We start from the raw sequence: 24,268 nt of genomic DNA on the forward strand, positions 1-24,268 counted from the left end.
CATGTCAACAGTTTTAACCATGTAGACATTGTGGTTTCCACATTATAACAGATAACCATGTGGCTGGAGACACTTATATGACCAGCAAATCCGGAAAGATGTTTGGGGCAGTTTCCCTTTGCCTGTCACCATGCCAGACTGCTGGTACACACTGCCCGATGTAATAAATGGAACAAATCTTGTTCAGTCCTCCATTGCACCTCACTGGGGTACAGCACGGCTGTCCAGAAGATATCGCATGCGCAATTGGGTACATACGCTGCCCGATATGTTGGTTTCAGGAACAGATGCTTTTCTAGAAACCCCATTTCTTCTCAGCAACATAAAACAGACATTTGTTCCTTAGTACTCCCACAGAATGTAGTTATGTGACCAGCGGTCAAATCACTAGCACCTACATCCCGAACCCTCACTATCCTGAAAGTTGGCATGCTGACCAACAGGAACTATTCCCACTCGTGGGTGTCCACGAAACCCATAGATGGAGTGGGAATAGAACCTGTGGCGACACCCCCCCCCCCCCATTCCCCAGCTGGCCATCTAAATGTCGGGATCCCGCCGTCTGTACTGTGACTGGTCACACATACCCAACCTGTTACTTCTGTAGAATATTAAGAAGGACTTACATCTGTTTCTCTCTCATGACTTAAAGGGGTTTTAAAATGGTAGACATTGTACGCTGGACTACTGAGCAGTGATGTCCATGTTATCAATAGAAATGAGGCAGGAGAAGCTTATAACTTGCATATCAACAGTCACTTACTGACAGTGATGGTGAAGGTTGCTGGCTTTCCTTAACTGCTTAATATCCCGTCGACCGCTTTTTAATCTAATATCTTCCATTTTGTTACTGAAGTGACAAACTTCATGCATGTAATAGGTTTATGTTAAAACACACACACTACAAACATATAACCTGAACCTGGGACAGAAATTGCTGACCTGCGACTTCTGACAAAGAAAATAAATAGGAAAGTGAGAAGGAAGCACACAAATATCACACGTAGAAAAGGAAAAAATAAAAGGGAGGGGGAAAAAACACCCCAGAAGTCACTGTAATTAGCTTTTACCTCTTTCAGGCCTCTATTTTTGATGTTCAGTTTCTTGGCATTCACAAAGTCAAAGAGTTTCCCGTATTCCTCCCTGGCAGAGACATAATACAACTTAGAGTTAAAAGATAAGAGCATGCAAAAAACAAACAAAAAAGAAATCTGCTCCCACCTTTACCCAACATTAAACTACTCACACAGGATTGGGTACGGGATCCCGGCAGTCTGGATGCAGACAGTAAGAATACAGAGCGTGGCATCCCGACTGTCAGAATCCAAACAGTTCTGTGTAAGCAATCCAACCCTACCCCTTACACTCCCTCCTCGCAGTCTAACCCTCCCCCTAGTGCCTAACCCTAGCAGTCCCCACCCACAGCCTAAACCTAACCTTCACCTCATACTTACGTTTCTCATTCTATAGCTGGCTTTCCAGCCTTGGGATTCTGACAGGTGTAAAGATTTAGGAGTCGGTATTCAGCACTGTAATTGTCATCCCCTCACACATGTGTTGGATATTTTTTTAAGTGGGATTTGGGCATGCGTTGGCTCAGATACGCTTTATTTTCAGAAACATGCTGGTCTACCTCTACTGCATGTAGCAGTGAGAAATGGAGTCTCCACGACAGTCTTTTTAACCCCTTTTCTTTAACCTGGACTTTATGGGGGGGGAATTCAAATGTTTGAAAAGTCAGTTGGGTGTCTTTTTTCCTGTCTATTAGATAGGAAAAAACAGACACCCAACTGACTTTTCAAACAATTGAATCTCCCCCTATGAGTCACACTTTTCTATTATATTAAAAAAAATGTATCAATCACAAACCTCGATCTAGCAGCTACAATTAGATCCATGTCTGTGTACTGCCTGTGGGTGGGTTAGGATTCCCTTCCAGGGACAGGGTCTTGGAAAACAAGAACAGACTACCACATCCCATTTCTTTGTTTATCGGTTCAACACTAACCCAACAAAGCAGACTGATTAAGTCTACCCCCGATGGAATCTGCACCACAGAATACACCAGCCAAGTTACTGATAATGCTTAGAAACAATGCACCACAGCTTCTACATCCCTCGTAAAGGACAGACCAGGATATCTGAACACATATCCACAGACTTCACACCAATAATATTCAAGTTGAGAAAACACAACAGAACACAATAAATAAGAATTTACTCACCGGTAATTCTATTTCTCGTAGTCCGTAGTGGATGCTGGGTACTCCGTAAGGACCATGGGGTATAGACGGGCTCCGCAGGAGACTGGGCACTCTTAAAAGAAAGATTAGGTACTATATCTGGTGTGCACTGGCTCCTCCCTCTATGCCCCTCCTCCAGACCTCAGTTAGGGAAACTGTGCCCGGAAGAGCTGACATTACTAGGAAAGGATTTGGAATCCAGGGTAAGACTCATACCAGCCACACCAATCACACCGTACAACTCGTGATAACTATACCCAGTTAACAGTATGAACAATAACTGAGCCTCTCTCAACAGATGGCTCATACAATAACCCTTTAGTTAAGCAATAACTATATTCATGTATTGCAGAGAGTCCGCACTTGGGACAGGCTCCCAGCATCCACTACGGACTACGAGAAATAGAATTACCGGTGAGTAAATTCTTATTTTCTCTGACGTCCTAGTGGATGCTGGGTACTCCGTAAGGACCATGGGGATTATACCAAAGATCCCAAACGGGCGGGAGAGTGCGGATGACTCTGCAGCACCGAATGAGCAAACTCAAGGTCCTCCTCAGCCAGGGTATCAAACTTGTGGAATTTTGCAAAAGTGTTTGAACCCGACCAAGTAGCAGCTCGGCAAAGTTGTAAAGCCGAGACCCCTCGGGCAGCCGCCCAAGAAGAGCCCACCTTTCTCGTGGAATGGGCTTTTACTAATTTAGGATGCGGCAGTCCAGCCGCAGAATGTGCAAGCTGAATCGTGCTACAGATCCAGCGAGCAATAGTCTGCTTTGAAGCAGGAGCACCCAGCTTGTTGGGTGCATGCAGGATAAATAGCGAGTCAGTTTTTCTGACTCTAGCCGTCCTGGAAACAAAGTTTCAGGACCCGGACTACGTCCAGCAACTTGGAATCCTCCAAGTCCCTAGTAGCCGCAGGCACCACAATAGGTTGGTTCAAATGAAACGATGATACCACCTTAGGGAGAAATTGGGGACGAGTCCTCCATTCTGCCCTTTCCATATGGAAGATCAGATATGGGCTTTTACATGACAAAGCCGCCAATTCTGACACACGCCTAGTCCAAGCTAAGGCCAAAAGCATGACCACTTTCCACGTGAGATATTTTAGCTCCACGGTCTTAAGTGGCTCAAACCAGTGGGATTTTAGGAATCCAACACACGTTAAGATCCCAAGGTGCCACTGGAGGCACAAAAGGGGCTGAATATGCAGCACCCCTGTAACAACGTCCGAACTTCAGGCAGTGAAGCCAGTTCTTTTTGAGAGAAAAAGGGATAGGGCCGAAATCTTGGCCTTTATGGATCCTAATTTTAGGCCCATAGTCACTCCTGACTGTAGGAAGTGCAGGAATCGACCCCCCTGGAATTCCTCTGTAGGGCCTTCCCGGCCACACACCAAGCAACCTATTTTCGCCATATACAGTGAAAAAGTCTTGCTGTCACGTCTTTCCTAGCCTTTATCAGCGTAGGAATAACTGCATCCAGAATGCCCTTTTCCGCGAGGATCCGGCGTTCAACCGCCATGCCGTCCAACGCAGCCGCGGTAAGTCTTGGATCAGACAGGGTCCCTGTTGCAACATGTCCTGACTGAGAGGCAGAGGCCATGGGTCCTCTGAGAGCATTTCTTGCAGTTCCGGGTACCGAGTCCTTCTTGGCCAATCCGGAGCAAAGAATATTGTTCACACTCCTCCGTTTATTACAATTCTCAGCCCTTGGGTCTGAGAGGAAGAGGAGGGAATATATAGACCAACTGGAACACCCACGGTGTTACTAGTGCGACCACAGCTATCGCCTGAGAGTCCCTTGACCCAGCGTAAAACCTTTTTTATCTTTTTATTGAGGTGGGACGCCATGTAGTCCACCTGAGGCAGTTTCCATCAATTTGCAAAACTGCGTGAAGACTTCCTGATGAAGTCACCACTTTCCCGGGTAGAGGTCGTGTCCACTCCCGGAATGAACACTGCTGACAGTGCGCTTACTTGATTCTCCGCCCAGCGAAGAATTCTGGTGGCTTCTACCCTCGCCACCCTGCTCCTTGTGCCGCCCTGGCGGTTAACATGAACCCCTGCGGTCTGACTGGATCAGAACCGGTTGGTCGCGAAGCAGGAACTTCGCTTGACTTAGGGCGTTGTATATGGCCCTTAGTTCCAGGATATTGATGTGAAGGCAAGTCTGTTGGCTTGACCACAAACCTTAGAATTTTCTTCCCTGTGTAACTGCCCCCCACCCTCAGAGGCTTGCATCCGTGGTCACCAGGACCCAGTCCTGAATGCCGAATCTGCGGCCCTCGGGAAGGTGAGCACTCCGCAGCCACCACAGGAGAGACACCCTGGCCCTGGGGGATAGGGTGATTAACCGATGCATCTGAAGATGTGATCCGGACCACTTGTCCAGTAAGTTCCATTGTCCTTGCATGGAACCAGCCGAAGGGGATGGCCTCGTATGATGCCATCATCCTTCCCAGTACTCGAGTGCAGTGATGCAATGACACCTGTTTTGGTTTTCAATGGATTCCTGACCAGTGTCATGAGCTCCTGAGCTCTCTCTATCGGGAGATAAACCCTCTTCTGGTCTGTGTCTAGGATCATGCCTAGGCGAGGCAGATGAGCTGTAGGAACCAACTGCGACTTCGGAATATAAAGAATTCAGTCGTGTTGCCGTTTCACTTCCAGAGAAGGTGATACGCTGTCCAGCAACTGCTCTCTTGATCTCGCTTTTATGAGGAGATCATCCAAGTATGTGATAATAGTGACACCTTGCTTCCGCAGGAGCACCATCATATCCGCCATTACCTTGGTGAAATTGGTAATGACAATCCCGTACCGCAATTCTGAGGTACGCCTGATGAGGTGGATAAATGGGGACACGAAGGTATGCATCCCTTATGTCCCGATTCATTTCAGGCTTGCAATGACCGCTCTTGGTGATTCCATCTTGAACCTGAACCTTTTCAGGTATATGTTCAGGGATTTTAATACAATATGGGTCTAACCGAACCGTTTGGTTTCGGGATTATAACATGGTCGAATAATAACACCCTCTTGTTGAAGGAGGGGACCCTTGACCACCACCTGTTGAAGATACAATTTACGAATTGCAGTTATCACTGGCTCCCTCTCTTGGGGGGAAGCCCCCGGGTCCTCGGTTAGGGGGCATCTTCTCACAGTCCAGCCTGTATCCCTGCGATACAATTTCTATTGCCTAGGGATCTAACAGGGAGTGAACCCACTTGTGGCTGAACTTACGAAGGCGTGTCCCCACCGGGCCTAGCTCCGCCTGTGGAGCCCCAGCGACATGCAGTGGATTTTTGTAGAGGCCGGGGAGGATTCTGTTCCTGGGGACTAGCTGTGTTGTACAGCTTCTTTCCTCTGCCCCCGGCTCTGACAAGAAAGGACGCACCTCAGACTTTCTTGTTTCTTTATTCGAAAAGCTGCATTTAATAATGTCGTGCTTTCCTAGGCTGTGCAGGAATATAAGGCAAAATATCAGAATTACCAGCTATAGCTGTGGAGACCAGGCCCGAGAACCTTTCTCCACACAATCCTCAGCCTTCCATATGCCTCTTAAGTCGGCATCATCTGTCCAATGTATATTCTACAGGACACGTCAAGCAGAAATCGACATAGCTTTTGTCTCTAGGACCCAGTATACTCATGTCCCTTTGGGCATGCTTTATAATTATATATCTATCACTAAAGACAGCATCTTAAAATATTTATATGCATACTAGGGTCTCAATCTCTGCTGATAAGGTACCTGTCCACGCTGCCACAGCGCTATAAACCCATGCCGACACAATCGCCGGTCTGGGTAGTATACTAGAATGTGCACACTATCTGCAGGATCCCTGAGAATAGCTAGTGCAAACAGGACACCCAAGGGGAAGATTCTCAACACATCCTGGCCCTAGTGGGGAAAGGATACAGCCTGAGAATTCTCTGGGAAGCTGCCGTCTCTTGTCTGGAGATTCCCGCTCTTTTTCCTCATGAGAGGAGGGAAATTTACCTCAGCATTCTTCCCCTTAACATGTGTACTCTCGTGTCAGGGTCAGATGAGTCATCAGTGATATGCAAATCATCTTTTATTCCAATAATCATATATTGAATATCTTTTAGCCCTCTTGGCTGTAACTTTGCATTATCGTAGTCGACAGTGGAGTTAAACTCCGTGTCGATACTTTGTTATTTTGGATAGTGAACATAGAGAGACTCTGAAGGACTGTGACATAGGGACAGACCAGGGTAGATTTCCTTTCTGTTCCCTAACCTTTTGTGCAATAATTTTACCTCAGCACTTACACATATCCAAACAGGTGTCGGCGTTGTCGACGGAGACACCCTCCCACACACATATCCGCTCTATCACCTCCTTAGAGGAGCCTTTTACCTCAGACATGTCGACACACGCGTACCGACACACCACACACACAGGGGATGCTCTATTTGAAGACAGTTCCCCCACCAGGCCCTTTGGAGAGACAGAGAGAGAGTATGCCAGCACACACCACAGCGCTATATAATACAGGGATGTACACTATACTGAGTGATTTTTCCCCTATAGCAGCTTATATACACAGTTTTGCGCCTACATTTATGTGCCCCCCCTCTCTTTTTTTACCCTTTGTGTACCAGGATACTGCAGGGTAGAGCCTGGGGAGCTTCCTTCCAGCTGAGCTGTGAAGAGAAAATGGCGCCGGTGTGCAGAGAAAGAAGGCCCGGCCCCCTCAGCGGCGGGCTTCTGTCCTTTTATGTACTTTAATGGTGGGGGTTAATGCACATATACAGTTTATCAGACTGTATTATGTGCTTTTCGCCAAGTAAGGTAAGGTAATCTAATTGCTGCCCAGGGCGCCCCCCCCCCCCAGCGCCCTGCACCCATCAGTGACCGGAGTGTGTGGTGTGCTAAGGGAGCAATGGCGCGCAGCTGCAGTGCTGTGCGCTACCTTAATGAAGACCGGAGTCTTCAGCCGCCGATTTTCAACTTCTCTTCGTTCTTCTGGCTCTGCAAGGGGGACGGCGGCGCGGCTCCGGGACCGGACGATCGAGGACTGGGCCTGTGTTCGATCCCTCTGGAGCTAATGGTGTCCAGTAGCCTTAGAAGCCCAAGCTAGCTGCAAGCAGGTAGGTTCGCTTCTCTCCCCTCAGTCCCACGTAGCAGTGAGTCTGTTGCCAGCAGATCTCACTGAAAATAAAAAACCTAACAAATACTTTCTTTTCTAGGAAGCTCAGGAGAGCCCCTAGGGTGCATCCAGCTCTGGCCGGGCACAGATACTAACTGAGGTCTGGAGGAGGGGCATAGAGGGAGGAGCCAGTGCACACCAGATATAGTACCTTATCTTTCTTTTAAGAGTGTCCAGTCTCCTGCGGAGCCCGTCTATACCCCATGGTCCTTACGGAGTACCCAGCATCCACTAGGACGTCAGAGAAAAAGGGACAAAGGGAGCATCCTGCAGAACTGAAGATAAAATAAGAATGGAATATAACAATAAAAATAAGATTTTACTTACCGATAAATCTATTTCTCGTAGTCCGTAGTGGATGCTGGGGACTCCGTCAGGACCATGGGGAATAGCGGCTCCGCAGGAGACAGGGCACAAAAGCAAGCTTTTAGGATCACATGGTGTGTACTGGCTCCTCCCCCTATGACCCTCCTCCAAGCCTCAGTTAGGTACTGTGCCCGGACGAGCGTACACAATAAGGAAGGATCTTGAATCCCGGGTAAGACCCAAACCAGCCACACCGTACAACTTGTGATCTGAACCCAGTTAACAGTATGATAACAATGAAGTAGCCTCTAAAAAAGATGGCTCACAACAATAATAACCCGATTTTTGTAACAATAACTATGTACAAGTAATGCAGACAATCCGCACTTGGGATGGGCGCCCAGCATCCACTACGGACTACGAGAAATAGATTTATCGGTAAGTAAAATCTTATTTTCTCTAACGTCCTAGTGGATGCTGGGGACTCCGTCAGGACCATGGGGATTATACCAAAGCTCCCAAACGGGCGGGAGAGTGCGGGTGACTCTGCAGCACCGAATGAGAGAACTCCAGGTCCTCCTCAGCCAGGGTATCAAATTTGTAGAATTTTACAAACGTGTTCCCCCCTGACCACGTAGCTGCTCGGCAAAATTTTAAAGCCGAGACCCCCTCGGGCATCCGCCCAAGATGAGCCCACCTTCCTTGTGGAATGGGCATTGACAGATTTTGGCTGTGGCAGGCCTGCCACAGACTGTGCAAGCTGAATTGTACTACAAATCCAACGAGCAATAGTCTGCTTAGAAGCAGGAGCACCCATCTTTTGGGGTGCATACATATAAACAGCAAGTCAGACTTTCTGACTCCAGCCGTCCTGGAAATATATATATATATATATATCTATTTTTAGGGCCCTGACAACGTCTAGCAACTTGGGGTCCTCCAAGTCCCTAGTAGCCGCAGGCACCACAATATGTTGTTTCAGGCGAAACGCTGACACCACCTTAGGAAGAAACTGGGGACGAGTCCGCAGTTCTGCCCTGTCCGAATGGAAAAACAAATATGAGCTTTTTTTTTTTAAGACAAAGCCCCCAATTCTGACAATCGCCTGGCCGAGGCCAGGGCCACAACATGGTCCCTTTCCATGTGAGATATTTCAAATCCACAGATTTGATCGGTTCAAACCAATATGATTTGAGGAATCCCAACACTACGTTGAGATCCCACGGTGCCACTGGAGGCACACAAGGGGCTGTATATGCAATACTCCCTTGACAAACGTCTGGACTTCAGGAATTGAAGCCAATTTTTTCTGGAAGAAAATCTACAGGGCCGAAACTTGAACCTTAATGGACCCCAATTTGAGGCTCATAGACACTCCTGTTTTCAGGAAGTGCAGAAATCGACCTAGTTGAAATTTTTTCGTGGGGCCTTCCTGGCCTCACCCACGCAACATATTTTCACCACATGTGGTGATAACGTTGTGCGGTCACCTCCTTCCTGGCTTTGACCAGGGTAGGTATGACCTCTTCCGGAATGCCTTTTCCCTTAGGATCCGGCGTTCAACCGCCATGCCGTCAAACGCAGTCGCGGTAAGTCTTGGAACAGACAAGGTCCCTGCTGGAGCAGGTCCTTTCTTAGAGGCAGATGCCACGGTTCCTCTTGGAACAGACATGGTTCTTGCTGAAAGCAAATCCCATCTTAGCTCCCGAGGCCATTAGTCCTCTGTGAGCATCTCTTGAAGTTCCGGGTACCAAGTCCCTCTTGGCCAATCCGGAGCCACGAGTATAGTTCTTACTCCTCTACGTCTTATAATTCTCAATACCTTGGTTATGAGAAGCAGAAGAGGGAACACATACACCGACTGTTACACCCACGGTGTTACCAGGACGTCCACAGCTATCGCCTGAAGGTCTCGTGACCTGGCGCAATACCTGTCCCGTTTTTTGTTCGGGCGGGACGCCATCATTTCCACCTTTGGTCTTTCCCAACGGTTCACAATCATGCGGAAAACTTCCCGATGAAGTTCCCACTCTCCCTGGTGGAGGTCGTGCCTGCTGAGGAAGTCTGCTTCCCAGTCGTCCACTCCCGGAATGAACACTGCTGACAGTGCTATCACATGATTTTCCGTCTAGCGAAAAATCCTTGCAGTTTTGACCACTGCCCTCCTGCTTCTTGTGCCGCCCTATCTGTTTACGTGGGCGACTGCCGTGATGTTATCCCACTGGATCAATACCGGCTGACCTTGAAGCAGAGGCCTTGCTAAGCTTATAGCATTACAAATTTGCTCTTAGCTCCAGTATATTTATGTGGAGAGAATTCTCCAGACTTGATCACACTCCCTGGAAATTTTTTCCCTGTGTGACTGCTCCCCAGCCTCTCAGGCTGGCCTCCGTGGATACCAGCATCCAATCCTGAATGCCGAATCTGCGGCCCTCTAGAAGATGAGCACTCTGTAATCACCACAGGAGAGACACCCTTGTCCTTGGATATAGGGTTATCCGCTGATGCATCTGAAGATGCGATCCGGACCATTTGTCCAGCAGATCCCACTGAAGAGTTCTTGCGTGAAATCTGCCGAATGGAAGCGCTTCGTAATAAGCCACCATTTTTTACCAGGACTCTTGTGCAATGATGCACTGACACTTTTCCTGGTTTTAGGAGGATCCCGATTAGCTCGGATAACTCCCTGGCTTTCTCCTCTGGGAGAAACACCCTTTTCCTGGACTGTGTCCAGAATCATCCCTAGGACCAGCAGACGTGTCGTCGGAACAACTGCGGTTTTGGAATATTTAGAATCCACCCGTGCTGTCGTAGAACTACTTGAGATAGTGCTACTCCGACCTCCAACTGTTCTCTGGACCTTGTTCTTATCAGGAGGTCGTCCATTTTCTTTGAAGACGAATCCTCATTTCGGTCATTACCTTGGTAAAGACCCGGGGTGCCTTGGACACTCCAACGGCATCGTCTGAAACTGATAGTGACAGTTCTGTACCACGAACCTGAGGTACCCTTGGTGAGAAAAGCAAATTTTGGGACATGGAGGTAAGCATCCCTGATGTCCCGGGACACCATATAGTCCCCTTGTTCCCAGTTCGCTATCACTGCTCTGAGTGACTCCATCTGGATTTGAACCCTTGTAAGTGTTCAAATTTTTCAGATTTAGAATCGGTCTCACCTAGCCTTCTGGCTTCAGTACCACCCTATAGTGTGGAACAATACCCCTTTCCTTGTTGTAGGAGGGGTAATTTTATTATCACCTGCTGGGAATACAGCTTGTGAATTGTTTTCAATACTGCCTCCCTGTCGGAGGGGGACATTGGTACAGCAGACTACAGGAACCTGCGAGGGGGGAAACGCCTCGACATTCCAATCTGTGCCCCTTTGATACTACTTGTAGGATCCAGGGGTCCTGTACGGTCCCAGCGTCATGCTGAGAACTTAGTAGAAGCGGTGGAGGGCTTCTGTTACTGGGAATGGGCTGCCTGCTGCAGTCTTCTTCCCTTTCCTCTATCCCTGGGCAGATATCTTATAGGGACGGAAAGACTGAGGCTGAAAAGACGGTGTCTTTTTCTGCAGAGATGTGACTTAGGGTAAAAAACGGTGGATCTTCCAGCAGTTGCCGTGGCCACCAGGTCCCATGGACCGACCCCAAATAACTCCTCCCCTTTTATACGGCAATACATCTTTGTGCCGTTTGGAATCTGCATCCCCTGACCACTGTCGTGTCCATAAACATCTTCTTGCAGATATGGACATCGCATTTACTCTTGATGCCAGAGTGCAAATATCCCTCTGCGCATCTCGTATATATAGAAATGCATCCTTTAAATGCTCTATAGTCAATAAAATACTGTCCCTGTCAAGGGTATCAATATTTTTAGTCAGGGAATCCGACCAAGCCACCTCAGCTCTGCACATCCAGGCTGAGGCGATCGCTGGTCACAGTATAACACCAGCATGTGTGTGTATACTTTTTAGGATATTTTTCTGATAAGCATGTGAGCGCCTTATCCACCCTGAGGGGTGTTTCCCAATGCGCCTTAACTTCTGGCGGGAAAGGGTATACCGCCAATAATTTTCTATCGGGGGAAACCCACGCATCATCACACACTTCATTTAATTTATCTGATTCAGGAAAAACTACAGGTAGTTTTTTCACCTCACACATAATACCCTTCTTTGTGGTACTTGGAGTATCAGAAATATGTAACACCTCCTTCATTGCCCTTAACGTGTGGCCCTAAAGGAAAATACGTTTGTTTCTTCACCGTCGACACTGAAATCAGTGTCCGTGTCTGGGTCTATGTCGACCGACTGAGGTAAATGGGCGTTTTTACAAGCCCCTGACGGTGTCTCAGACGCCTGGACCGGTACTAATTTGTTCGCCGGCCGTCTCATGTCGTCAACCCACTTGCAGCGTGTTGACATTATCACGTAATTCCATAAGTAAGCCATCCATTCCGGTGTCGACTCCCTAGAGAGTGACATCACCATTACAGGCAATTTGCTCCGCCTCCTCACCAACATTTTCCTCATACATGTCGACACACACGTACCGACATACAGCACACACATAGGGAATGCTCTGATAGAGGACAGGACCCACTAGCCCTTTGGGGAGACAGAGGGAGAGTTTGCCAGCACACACCAAAATGCTATAATTATACAGGGACAACCCTTATATAAGTGTTCCTCCCATATAGCATTTAATATATATGTATATCGCCAAATCAGTGCCCCCCCTCTCTGTTTTAACCCTGTTTCTGTAGTGCAGTGCAGGGGAGAGCCTGGGAGCCTTCCCCTCAGCCTTTCTGTGAGGGAAAATGGCGCTGTGTGCTGAGGAGAATAGGCCCCGCCCCCTTTTCGGCGGGCTTCTTCTCCGGAGATTGTGAAGTCTGGCAGGGGTTAAATACATCCATATAGCCTCAAGGGCTATATGCGATGTATTTTTCGCCATACAGGTATTCTACATTGCTGCCAGGGCGCCCCCCCCCGCGCCCTGCACCCTCCGTGATCGCTGTGGGAAGTGTGCTGACAGACAATGGCGCACAGCTGCAGTGCTGTGCGCTACCTGAGGAAGACTGAAAAGTCTTCTGCCGCCTGGTTCCGGACCTCTTCAATCTTCAGCATCTGCAAGGGGGTCGGCGGCGCGGCTCCGGGACGAACCCCAGGGCGAGACCTGTGTTCCGACTCCCTCTGAAGCTAATGGTGTCCAGTAGCCTAAGAATCCAATCCATCCTGCACGCAGGTGAGTTGAAATTCTCTCCCCTAAGTCCCTCGATGCAGTGAGCCTGTTGCCAGCAGGACTCACTGAAAATAAAGAACCTAAAAACTTTTTCTAAGCAACTCTTTAAGAGAGCCACCTAGATTGCACCCTTCTCGGACGGGCACAAAAACCTAACTGAGGCTTGGAGGAGGGTCATAGGGGGAGGAGCCAGTACACACCATGTGATCCTAAAAGCTTGCTTTTGTGCCCTGTCTCCTGCGGAGCCGCTATTCCCCATGGTCCTGACGGAGTCCCCAGCATCCACTAGGACGTTAGAGAAATACTGAAAGCTCAGTTTAAAAACACCATCTAGAAGCAGCGCAAGCAGATAATGAAATAAAAATAAAATATGGATGGCACAAACTTGCAACTTTAGATAATTCAGAACCAGGACTTTTTGCAGGCTCTTGTAGAAAAGAAAAGAAAACCCACCACCCTATTCTTCGTACCAGAGAGGAACATTATTCAAATCCTATTATTGACAAAATGGAATTTTTTGCGTGAGCAAAATGACTTCATGAGACGTGCTCTTTAAAAGGACATTTTGCCAATAATTGAGGAATGAAGGGATCTCAAGACAGAAGGTCTGGCTAAAGTGGAAGATGTCCAATTATCAACTAGAGTGCAGGGGAACCACAATACAGGCACCACAGAGGTAAAGCCTGTGACTTGCATACACAACCAGCAACTCTATAACCTAAGACCTCCAGACATGCACAATGACCTAAAACCCTTCAGGATGGATGGACTACTTGATTGTAATTCAAGAACTAAACACTACCTACTGCAGTATGCAAGTCTTTCCTTACGGCTGCAAGTGCCCCCTGGTGGTTGAGATAAGCTCCTACTGTGTCACTTTCTGGATGGACATTTATTGGTAGGTAAGGTGAGCTCCTAAGACGACTATATTCTGTATATCCTGGATGCAGCGACTGACGAAAACTACTGAACAGTGTCACTTGCTGGGTGCTGGTTGTGCGGTCCGCACACGAGTGTCACCAAAGTGCCGGCTCTTCTGTAGTGACAGGAGCCGGGTGCAGCAGTGTGATATTTACCTGCAGCACTCAGCTCCTGTCACACACGAAGAGCCAGCACCCACATAGCCCAGTCTCCGGGGGCACCCAGCATCTCCAGGGATGCTGGACAAGCCCCCGTAGTGAAATGGAGAGAGGACCCCCCTCCGCGTGTGAGGACATGCCCCCCCCCCCCTTTTGTTAGGCCATACTGCCTTTTCGTGCAGGGGAGATAGTGCAGAGTGCGCACAGGGTGTCACCACACCTGGTAACGCCTCTGCTCCTGATAATGCACTTCTTATCTCCATACCAAACACGAATGCTAAATATTTGTCAGCTCCACCCATGGAAAAGTAGAAAAAAATCCTAACGCCTAAACAATACATGTGATGTGTGAGGCTAGTACTTCCCATTTTTACACAAACTTAATGTCTCAGCCAGTGCTATTTTTCAGCAGGAACTCTGTTCTTGAACCTCTCATTAAATATGACATCAGGAAATGGGTACTTGAACCTGTCTTGGGCCAAAATGTATTTTCAATAAAATTAGTTATATTTTAAACATACATTTTGAGTGCCTTCTTTTCAAAAAACTATATATCCATCTATAACGTTTTTAATAACTCCACACCCAGACCTGTAGTTCCTAAACCTATTTCTCCAGAAAAATAGTACTGGGTCTCAGCACTCACCAACTTTACTCTAGAAGACCAGTAAATGACTAACCTTTCAATGCTGCTAAACGTATACTGTGCTCCTTGCTTTGTCTCGATTTCAAAGTCAAAGGAACGCGTTGTTGTGGTACCACGTGCAAAGTTGACACAGTTGACTTCATCAAAGCGGATGTGGACAGGTGGTTTATGGACATATATGAAGCCACGTTCCAGAGGATACAGTAGTCCTGAGCTGGCTTTGTAAGAGCATGTGATACACTGTGCTCCAGAGTGTCTGCCGAGAAACCAAAGTTACATAATCAGTATTAACATGCAAAACTGTAAAAAACCAAATTAAGCAGATACAGTACAGTGTGTCTCAAACAGTGCTGCCCATCTGTAACCTCGCTGAACAAGGTTGCTTCTCCTGTTAATATAAAATGTATTTGTTTGCCTATATAGTTAAGTGATGGCTGTGATAGGATCTCTAGGATTTGTAATTTGTTGTTAATGCCCATTTAGGTTCTAGGTATGAGTTTATGAAAAAACATACAGTAAATGCGCAAATTAGGGAACCATTATATATGGTTCATTCAACTGCAAAATAATAAAAAAAAAAAATCAAATGCGATAACTAGATTATCTGTACCGTTGCTGGGCTATAGCTGTCCAATCCAATTATTCAACTATTTAAAAAATTTGTTTGTCTCGTCATATATTTTACTAGAACTTGAATAAAGATTTTATGGAGCTCTCACTTGATATTAAACCCCCTGCACGCACTTCTATTGTCCCTGACTGCACAATAAAAAAGGACAGAAATTAAATAAATAGGTCCTGTCTGGATATATTTGAGACTGACCGACTGATGCAGGTTAGTCATAATAACTTACGAATACAGTAAAGTATTCCTGCTAAAATCTCAAAGGAAAGATGAAAGGGAGACAAAGTTTTGCATCCCATTGTTAGTCTTCGGTATTGCACTGTTTGCCTTTAGAACCTTGCAGATGGTAAGTGAACAGACAGTGGAAATGTGGATGCTTAAGTTACTTCACAGATAAGACATTTTGCTCCAAGAATTTCAATAAATGAAGACGTGAGTGGATGAAGGTATTATGTAACAATCTTTTTTTAAAAAGTAGTTTTTCTAATGGATGGAGGTGTTATGATCTAGGGATCACAGTAACATTGGTATTACCTAGGGATCACCGTAACCCATTTTCAAATATAGTGACTACAGTGTAAGATTCATGTGAATTTCTAAAGTGAAAATTTGTGTACGTAAAAAAAGCTATGGAATAATTTATCTTCACTCTAAATATCAGTTTCTTCTAAACGTGACACCTTTATCCACTTGCCTCTTTAAATAGGATAGTAAATAAAATGAATGAATAACAGATCTGTGTATGTGACGTATGCAAACTATAGTCTCCACAAATGGCTCAGAGCCAAGTCATAGACACTATTGTTTAGAAAAAAAAACCCCAAACACTGCATTACTGAATCAAGAATGGTTGATACATAAAAAGCTGACAATAGTGATTTTTTTTCCTTTCTGTAACAAGTCACCATGTTAGCAAGGAGCTGCTTCTGCAACGGTGTGTAGTCTTTCACTTTTTTATGTAGAAGTTCAATATATGGATAGGTAAAATCAAACATAGGGGACGGGATTTCAATGTAAAGTAGCTCAATTTACTGAAAGAGAGCGATTTGACCTGCATCAGACCATATTAGTACACAGTCCTAATGATGAGGTCACTTCAGTCACACGTAAAGGGGAGGGGGGAGTCAGGGTCATAATTAAAATGTACTTATTGACAGCAGTGCAGTATATGGTCAGAATCACACTAAACCATGTAGAATTCCTTCAGATCCAAAAAAAAGGGATTTTTGTTACTTACCGTAAAATCTCTTTCTCTGATTCCATCTGGGGGACGCTGCGTACTTACTAATGGGTTAGAGTGTGTGGGATGGGAGTTTGGCACAGAACCTATAGAAACTAACTCCTCCCCCCTCTGACCCCTCCCATCTCCAGCCTGACTAGCAGATCACCTCAGTTTACGTTTAGCAAAGCCAGAAGAGACAGAACAGAACCAATAAACCAGACAAAACTACGGGAGGGATCGCAGCGTCCCCCAGATGGAATCAGAGAAAGATTTTACGGTAAGTAACAAAAATCCCTTTTTCTCTTTCATCCATCTGGGGGACGCTGCGTACTTACTAATGGGATTTCCCAAATCAAGCTAATGAGAGGAGGGAGATACAGACGGCATAGCTGTCTGTAAAATTTGACGCCCAACAGAGGCAGTCTCCAAACCAAAAGCATGAAACCGGTAAAAAACTTAGTGAAGGCATGCACGGACGACCAGGTCGCCGCCCTACACAGCTGCTCGACGGAAACACCACCGCGAACAGCCCAGGAAGCTCCAACAGCCCTAGTCGAATGAGCCCTCAATGAGTCAGGAACAGGCAACGCCGAAGAAATATAAGCCTGCCGAATAGCAGAAGTAACCCAGCGTGCCACCGTGTTCTTAGAGGCCGGCCAGCCACGCTTGGTTGCATCGATCAAAACCAACAAGGTATCCGTACGACGAATATCCTTAGTACGGGACAAATAAATTCGTAAGGCTCTAACAACATCTAAACTCTAAATGACAATCCTGTCCAGAAGAGTCCGGAACAAACGCTGGAAGGACTATGTCCTGATTCATATGGAAAGCTGACAACCCTTGGCAAGAAGGAAGGCTTCGTACGTAAGACCACTCGATTTTCATGAAAGACCAACAAAGGCGGTTTGCAAGAAAGCGCCGCTATTGCAAACACGGCTGGCCGAAGCAATGGCCAAGAGAAAAACTTTAGAGAAAGATAGGGAAGCTCAACAGAGTCCAGCGGCTCAAATGGAGGCTTCTGGAGCGCCTGAAGAACCAGATTTAAATCCCACAGTGGAACCGGAGGAACAAAAGGAGGCTGAATCCTGACTACACCCTGAAGGGATGTTTAACCTCCGGAATGAGAGCCAATCTGTTCTGAAAAAGAACCGACAATGCCAACATCTGTCCCTTAAGGGAAGAAAAACGAAGTCCTTTAGTCAGACCATCCTGAAGGAAGGATTACAGGCGAGGTAAACGAAAGAGGTGCGGTGATAACCCACGTCTTTCACACCAAGCAATGTAAATACACCATACTCTGTGATAAATACGAGAGGTGACTGGTTTTCTAGCCTGAAGCATAGTCTTCACCACCAGTCGAGATAACCCTTTTGCTCTTAAAATGCTGGATGCAAGAACCAAGCCGTCAAAGCCAGACGATTTAAATCGTGATGGTGACAAGGACCTTGTAACGGGAGATCGGGTCGCAGGGGCAGATGGAACGGTTTCTTGGTCACCATGCTGCGGAGAAGAGTGTACCACTGACGAGGCCAGTTTGGTGCTACAAGAATGACCGGAAAACCCTCTCTCCGGATGCGTTGAAGTAAACGCGGTATCAAGGTTATTGGTGGAAACACATATCCCAGTCGAAATTGCCACAGAGCAGTTAATGCATCGATTAGTGTTGCTTGAGGGTCCTGAGTTCGAGGGTCCTGAGTTCGCGAACCATACCGAGGTAGCTTTCGGTTTAGACAGGATGCCATGAGATCGATGTCGGGTGGTCTCCACAGAGACACCAGGGCCAGAAAGACCTCCTGATGAAGTTCCCATTCTCCCGGATGAATCGTGTGACGTCTTAAGAAATCCGCTTCTCAGTTGTCCACTCCTGGAATGTGAACTGCGGAGATGGTCGGAACCCACCTTTCTGCCCACTGTAGGAGATGGGCGACCTCCTGCATGGCTCTCCAACTGCGAGTTCCGCCCTGTTTGTTTATGTAAGCCACCGTCGTGGCGTTGTCCGATAGAATGCGCACTGGATGACCTTGGACTCCGTTTTGTACCTGAAGTAGAGCATATCGAATTGCTCTTAACTCGAGAATGTTGATCGGTAACATCGATACTTGACCGTTCCAGAGACCTTGGAAGTGCTGAGATTGAAACACCGCCCCCCAACCGACTAGGCTGGCGTCTGTGGTGACCATCATCCAAGACAAAACAGCGAACGGTGCACCCTTGGTTATATTGGGACTGTGAAGCCCCCAATGGAGAGACTGTCCAGTCCGAACCGACAGCCGGCACAATTGTGGACTCGTCCAAGAGCCCAGAATCCGAGCCTGAAGGGCCCGAGCATGGAATCTGGCATATGGTACTGCTTCGAACGTCACCACCATCTTGCCCAACACCTGCATACATCGGGGGACCGAGACCCCTGGCAATTGTAACGGGGAGCAGACTCTAGATTGCAGATCCTGAAGACTGCCCTGAGGAAGAAAAAACCTTCTGACGTCCTGTGTCGAACAGGAGACCTAGGAAAATCATCTCCTGAGAGGGAATCAAGGAAGATTTCCGGAAATTCACAATCCATCCGAAGGATTGGAGAGTGTCCGTGGTGCGTTGTATATGTTGAAGAAGGTCCGGTGACGGAGCCTTTATCAACAAATCGTCCAGGTAAGGAGTAATGTTGACCCCCTGACATCTGAGGATCGCCACCACGTGACCCAATATTTTTGTAAATACCCGAGGGGCCGTGGAAAGACCGAAATGAAGAGCCCGAAACTGGAAATGCCAAGGGCCTAGTGCGAACCTCAACAGTTGTTGATGACCCGACCAAATTGGAATATGAAGGTATGCGTCTTTTATGTCGATAGATGCCAAATACTCCTCCGGTTCCATGGCCGAGATAATCGAACACATCGATTCCATCTTGAATCTGTGGGTGGAAAGACACGGATTTAGGCATTTTAGGTTTAAAATGGGTCGAAATGAACCGTCTGATTTTGTTTACTAGAAAAAGACTGGAGTAAAATCCCGACCCTCCTGAAATTTGGGAACTGAAGAAATTACTCCTTGCTGTAAGTGTGTGTAAGTTGCCCAAATGAGTGCTTGTCGCCTGGAGGCATCACTTGGGAGAGGAGCGACGAAAGAAAACAGTGTGGAACAGGTTCCTTGAGGTCCAAAATGTAACCTTGGGTTATGAGCCCTGTCACCCACCGATCTGGATGTGACAGGAGGCACCTGTCTTTGAACTGTAGTAATCCTCTCACCACCAAGGATCCCTCCTGATTGCTCCCCGCGTCAGGCTTGTCGGTAGGCTTGACTGCCGGTCTATGAGGTGCCTGTGCGCCTCTACCACGGTATGCACTTCTGTGTGGAAATCGTGAAAAGGCTCGAAAGGACTGGACACCACCCCTGCTTTGAGTACGAAAAGACCGAAATTTCGCCTCCTTTGATTTTTGAGAGGCAACTGGAAGAAACGGGCTCTTGCCACCCGTAGTGTCGGAAATAATCTTTTTAAGTTCCGGACCAAAAAGAAATTCACCTTCAAACGGAATGGCTGTCAAGCTCTGTTTTGAATCAGAATCTGCGTTCCAAACACGTAGCCATAGTCAACGCCTCGCCGTGACCACTAGAGTAGATACACGTGATTGTAGCGAGGCCGAGTCCAACAAGGGGTCCCCAACATAAGCTAGAGCCTCAGAAATTTGTTCAGCTAGTTGAATAGCCTCTGACGGGTCATCCGACTGCATACCAGAAATCACTTGAGCTAGCCAGTCATCAATTCCTTTAAGGACCCAGGCACTAGCTAAAATTGGACGCAGAGAAATACCCGATAAGGTAAAAAATGTACTTAAGAATCGCTTCAATCTGCCGATCTGTCGAATCCTTCAACGTCAGATTGTACCGAAGGGATTACCGTAGCCTTCGCCAAATGAGAGATAGGAGCATTTTTCTTTGGAGCAGTTTCCCAGAACTTTTGTATCTTCCTCTGCAAATGTTTATAGATATTTATTTTTTTTTTTTTTTTTTTAGGAGCGGGAGTCCGGCTTAAGCCAAGGCACTTTTAAAATCTCTGCAAAATGTGTATATGAAGGAAAGACCGTTACATGTCTTTTCTGGCGTTTGAAGAAGCCCGACGAAGTCTCCGCCTCCACCATATCCTGAAGATTAAGAGTCTGACGGATGGCCTCTATCAATAACCTGACACCTGAACAGGAAGACAATTCCTCTTCTTTCCAAGCGGAAGCATCCTCCCACTCAGAGTCCAATTCGCCCTCTTCCAGGTGGGTGGCTACCGAATCTAATTCCTCTCCTGGGAATATGATAGCGACAAACTTGTTAATAGACTGTGCTAAGTCTGAAAGACTTTTGTCCATATTTCTTGCCCATGGAGGTTCCACATTAGATTGACCAGAATCAGTACTTGACTGTGATTGGTGTAAATCAGCAATAGTCTCGGCCATGTTCCTGGCGCATAGAGGGACAGACTGATCTGTAGACACACTAGGCTGCTCTATGTCAGGTGTAATGGAGCACGCCGTGCAGAGAGAACCCGCATCGGTGCTACCCTTTGAAAGCTTGGAGCCACAATGATAACAAGCAAAATACACAGCTGAGCCTGCTTTCCCTTTAGCAGATCTGTCTGGCTTACTGGCCATTGTTAAATGCATCAGCAAGTAATGAATATCAAAGAAAAAAAATAAGATTTTACTCACCGGTAAATCTATTTCTCGTAGTCCGTAGTGGATGCTGGGAACTCCGAAAGGACCATGGGGAATAGCGGCTCCGCAGGAGACTGGGCACAACTAAAAGAAAGCTTTTAGACTACCTGGTGTGCACTGGCTCCTCCCACTATGACCCTCCTCCAAGCCTCAGTTAGGATACTGTGCCCGGAAGAGCTGACACAATAAGGAAGGATTTTAAATCCCGGGTAAGACTCATACCAGCCACACCAATCACACCGTATAACTCGTGATACCATATCCAGTTAACAGTATGAAACATAACTGAGCCTCTCAACAGATGGCTCATAACAATAACCCTTTAGTTAACAATAACTATATACAAGTATTGCAGACAATCCGCACTTGGGATGGGCGCCCAGCATCCACTACGGACTACGAGAAATAGATTTACCGGTGAGTAAAATCTTATTTTCTCTAACGTCCTAGTGGATGCTGGGAACTCCGAAAGGACCATGGGGATTATACCAAAGCTCCCAAACGGGCAGGAGAGTGCGGATGACTCTGCAGCACCGAATGAGAGAACTCAAGGTCCTCCTCAGCCAGGGTATCAAATTTGTAGAATTTGGCAAACGTGTTTGCCCCTGACCAAGTTGCAGCTCGGCAAAGTTGTAAAGCCGAGACCCCTCGGGCAGCCGCCCAAGATGAGCCCACTTTCCTCGTGGAATGGGCTTTTACTGATTTAGGATGCGGCAGTCCAGCCGCAGAATGCTCCAGCTGAATTGTGCTAAAAATTCAGCGAGCAATAGTCTGCTTAGAAGCAGGAGCACCTATTTTGTTGGGTGCCTACAGGATAAAAGCGAGTCCGTTTTCCTGACTCCAGCCGTCCTGGAAATATAATTTTTTAAGGCCCTGACTACGTCCAGTAACTTGGAATCTTCCAAGTCCCTAGTAGCCGCAGGCACTACAATAGGTTGGTTCAAGTGAAAAGCTGATACCACCTTAGGGAGAAACTGGGGACGAGTCCTCAATTCTGCCCTATCCATATGGAAAATCAGATAAGGGTTTTTACCTGACAAAGCCGCCCATTCTGACACACGCCTGGCCGAAGCCAAGACCAATAACATGACCACTTTCCACGTGAGATATTTCAAATCCACAGTTTTAAGTGGCTCAAACCAATGTGATTTTAGGAAACTCAACACCACGTTGAGATCCCAAGGTGCCACAGGAGGCACAAAAGGGGCTGAATATGTAGCACTCCCTTTACAAATGTCTGAACTCAAGGCAGTGAAGCCAGTTCTTTCTGGAAGAAAACCGACAGAGCCGAAATCTGGACCTTAATGGAACCCAAGTTTAGGCCCATAGTCACTCCTGACTGTAGGAAGTGCAGAAAACGACCCAGCTGAAATTCCTCTGTTGGGGCCTTCCTGGCCTCACACCACGCAACATATTTTCGCCAAATACGGTGATAATGGTTTGCGGTTACTTCTTTCCTGGCTTTTATCAGCGTAGGAATGACTTCCTCCGGAATGCCCTTTTCCTTTAGGATCCGGAATTCAACCGCCATGCCGTCAAACGCAGCCGCGGTAAGTCTTGGAACAGACAGGGCCCCTGCTGTAGCAGATCCTGTCTGAGCGGTAGAGGCCATGGGTCCTCTGATATCATTTCTTGAAGTTCTGGGTACCAAGCTCTTCTTGGCCCATCCGGAACCACGAGTATCGTTCTTACTCCTCGTTTTCTTATTATTCTCAGTACCTTTGGTATGAGAGGCAGAGGAGGGAATACATAAACCGACTGGTACACCCACGGTGTCACTAGAGCGTCCACAGCTATTGCCTGAGGGTCCCTTGACCTGGCGCAATATCTAGTTTTTTTGTTTAGGCGGGACGCCATCATGTCCACCTGTGGCCTTTCCCAACGGTTTACCAACAGTTGGCAGACTTCTGGATGAAGTCCCCACTCTCCCGGGTGTAGGTCGTGTCCGCTGAGGAAGTCTGCTTCCCAGTTGTCCACTCCCGGAATGAACACTGCTGACCGTGCTAAGACGTGATTTTCCGCCCATCGGAGAATCCTTGTGGCTTCTGCCATCGCCATCCTGCTTCTTGTGCCGCCCTGTCGGTTTACATGGGCGACTGCCGTGATGTTGTCTGATTGGATCAGTACCGGCTGGTTTTGAAGCAGAGGCCTTGCCAGACTTAGGGCATTGTAAATGGCCCTCAGTTCCAGAATATTTATGTGTAGGGACGACTCCTGACTTGACCAAAGTCCTTGGAAATTTCTTCCCTGTGTGACTGCCCCCCAGCCTCGAAGGCTGGCATCCGTGGTTACCAGGACCCAGTCCTGTATGCCGAATCTGCGGCCCTCTTGAAGATGAGCACTCTGCAGCCACCACAGTAGAGATACCCTGGTCCTTGGAGACAGGGTTATCAGCCGATGCATCTGAAGATGCGATCCCGACCACTTGTCCAAGAGGTCCCACTGAAAGGTTCTTGCATGGAACCTGCCGAATGGAATTTTGCTTCGTAAGAAGCTACCATTTTTCCCAGGACTCGTGTGCAGTGATGCACCGATACCTGTTTTGGTTTCAGGAGGTCTCTGACTAGAGATGACAGCTCCTTGGCTTTCTCCTGCGGGAGAAACACTTTTTTCTGTTCTGTGTCCAGGACCATCCCCAGGAACAGTAGGCGTGTGGTAGGAACCAGCTGTGACTTTGGAATGTATAGAATCCATCCGTGCTGTTGTAGCACTTCCCGAGATAGTGCTACTCCGACCAACAACTGCTCCTTGGACCTCACCTTTATAAGGAGATCGTCCAAGTACGGGATAATTAAAACTCCCTTTTTTTGAAGGAGTATCATCATTTCTGCCATTACCTTGGTAAAGACCCTCGGTGCCGTGGACAGTCCTGGTAATGGCAATCCTGTACCACAAATCTGGGGTACTCCTGGTGAGGATGGTAAATGGGGACATGTAGGTAAGCATCCTTGATGTCCAGGGATACCATGTAATCCCCCTCCTCCAGGCTTGCAATAACCGCCCTGAGCGATTTCATCTTGAAC

At 47.3% G+C, this 24,268-nt stretch overlaps 1 protein-coding gene across 2 annotated transcripts in view; it reads right to left on the minus strand.

The window, feature by feature from the left end:
* The window catches only part of SSRP1 (structure specific recognition protein 1), a 115,046-nt gene that overhangs the window by 10,791 nt on the left and 79,987 nt on the right, over positions 1 to 24,268 (minus strand). For both annotated transcript variants that reach the window (XM_063958552.1, XM_063958553.1), the window contains exons 8-9: positions 14,733 to 14,954; positions 1,071 to 1,143 (exon numbers count right to left, since the gene is read on the minus strand). In XM_063958552.1, the coding sequence (XP_063814622.1) occupies positions 1,071 to 1,143; positions 14,733 to 14,954 (295 nt within the window). The remainder of the gene's footprint in view (positions 1 to 1,070; positions 1,144 to 14,732; positions 14,955 to 24,268) is intronic.

The sequence above is a fragment of the Pseudophryne corroboree genome, chromosome 3, assembly GCF_028390025.1.
Source record: "Pseudophryne corroboree isolate aPseCor3 chromosome 3, aPseCor3.hap2, whole genome shotgun sequence".
NCBI classification, from domain to species: Eukaryota; Metazoa; Chordata; class Amphibia; order Anura; family Myobatrachidae; genus Pseudophryne; species Pseudophryne corroboree.